The sequence below is a fragment of the Anneissia japonica genome, unplaced genomic scaffold (assembly GCF_011630105.1).
Source record: "Anneissia japonica isolate Jap-2015-1 unplaced genomic scaffold, ASM1163010v1 scaffold186405_len1497_cov108, whole genome shotgun sequence".
In the NCBI taxonomy this organism is placed as follows: Eukaryota; Metazoa; Echinodermata; class Crinoidea; order Comatulida; family Comatulidae; genus Anneissia; species Anneissia japonica.
Genome location: NW_022720065.1, coordinates 1 through 1497, shown reverse-complemented (window position 1 = coordinate 1497; position 1497 = coordinate 1). Strand labels below are relative to the sequence as shown.

The 1497-nt window shown below is 39.4% G+C and overlaps 1 protein-coding gene across 1 annotated transcript; it reads right to left on the bottom strand.

The window, feature by feature from the left end:
* Positions 1 to 91: 91 nt before the first annotated feature.
* LOC117111177 (limbic system-associated membrane protein-like) lies at positions 92 to 1008 on the bottom strand. The gene has a single exon (XM_033254051.1). The coding sequence runs from the start codon at positions 944 to 946 to the stop codon at positions 92 to 94; it is 855 nt and encodes a 284-aa protein (XP_033109942.1). The 5' UTR covers positions 947 to 1008.
* Positions 1009 to 1497: the final 489 nt, after the last annotated feature.

Below are 1497 nucleotides of genomic sequence, written 5' to 3'. Positions count from 1 at the left end.
TTTCCCTGGGTGTCCTTTCGTGTGATAAAGCACGTTGAATCCTTCTTCGTCACTTCCTATGACATCTTCAATTGCACTTGCAACAGACTGATTAGGATTTTTCTATTTCTAACAATGTTAGTTCCATAGGACTTGAAACGTCTGGCATTGTTATGTTCAATATCGTAAGTCTTGCTGGCTTAGACATCATTAATCCATGTTTGTTTGATGCTTCACAAGTGTACCAGCCGCTCTGGTGAAAACCTGGACTCAGTAACTCAAGGCCTGTGTCATTCATACCTTCGATGAGGGCCAAATTTGATGTTAATGTTTCTTGGAAAAACCATCTGAAGTCAGCCAAAGGAAGAGAGGAAGTATTACATACGAAGAACACACCCTCAGGATTTCCATAATCAATGTCGCTATCTCCTGGATGTCGAGTTATAACTGGTGGATATTCTACAATGAGTTTACATTCTAGTGACTGCACAGACGTGACTTCATTACTGGCATGGCACACGTAAACTCCAGAATCAAATGTTGAAACTTTTTGAATGTGTAGAGTGTTTAAATTTTCATTGTCTAAAATTCGGCCATTGAAAGTCCAACTGAACGTTGGTGGAGGATCTCCACTTGCTTGACAGGCTATCTCTACAGCATTTCCTACTACAGTAACAAGCTCCGACACTGGGTGACTTGTAATGGCAGGACTTTCCTGGCATATGCCATTATCCTCAGTCAGCAAGTTTGTATGATTGAGAACAAACAATGCGCTATATTCAGCTTCCTTCACACTCAGTTCCCCTTTGTTTAAGAGTGATTGGATGAATGTTGCCATAGTCCAAGATTCAATGTAACCCCGTCGACCCTCCAGCATATTATTTAGACGTTCTGTATCTGTGATTAAACAATCAGTAAATATTTTACATTCAAACATTCGACTTTCATTGGTAATGTATCTGTTCATTGTGGCCTCCCATCTTGAAAAAAATATCGTCAGTTTCAAGCAAAGATCTCGTACTGTTAACCTTCCCCTTTTCCGCATAAATGACTCTCGACAATGCATCGGATTCGAACTCTTCGAATGGTATATCATCTGTCTCCTCTAGCTCTTCTCTTGTTAGGTTGAAAAAAATGATCGCAGCACTTTCATTGGCACTAATTGGAGGCGACTTCGACAAGTTGTATGCATATTCATCAAGGACAGTTTCAGACTGTTCAAAGTGTCCGAGAAATGATGAGTTTGCAATATTCAACAACGTATGAAAGGAATATTCGATGTACTGCACAAATTCAGTAAACATGTGGCATAGTTCCTCAGTATAAACAGATTTCTGATCACGTTGTACATTATCAGTAACACCGACATTGTCGGTCTTGTTGACAAAATCATAATTAACAATATCGATCGGTGGTTGACTAATAATGGGCGAAGTGTCCCGTTTTTGAAGACGATGAATATAACCTGAATCATCAAGGTAAACTTCCCGTTTCTTTCTTAATGGATTACTAACGTTA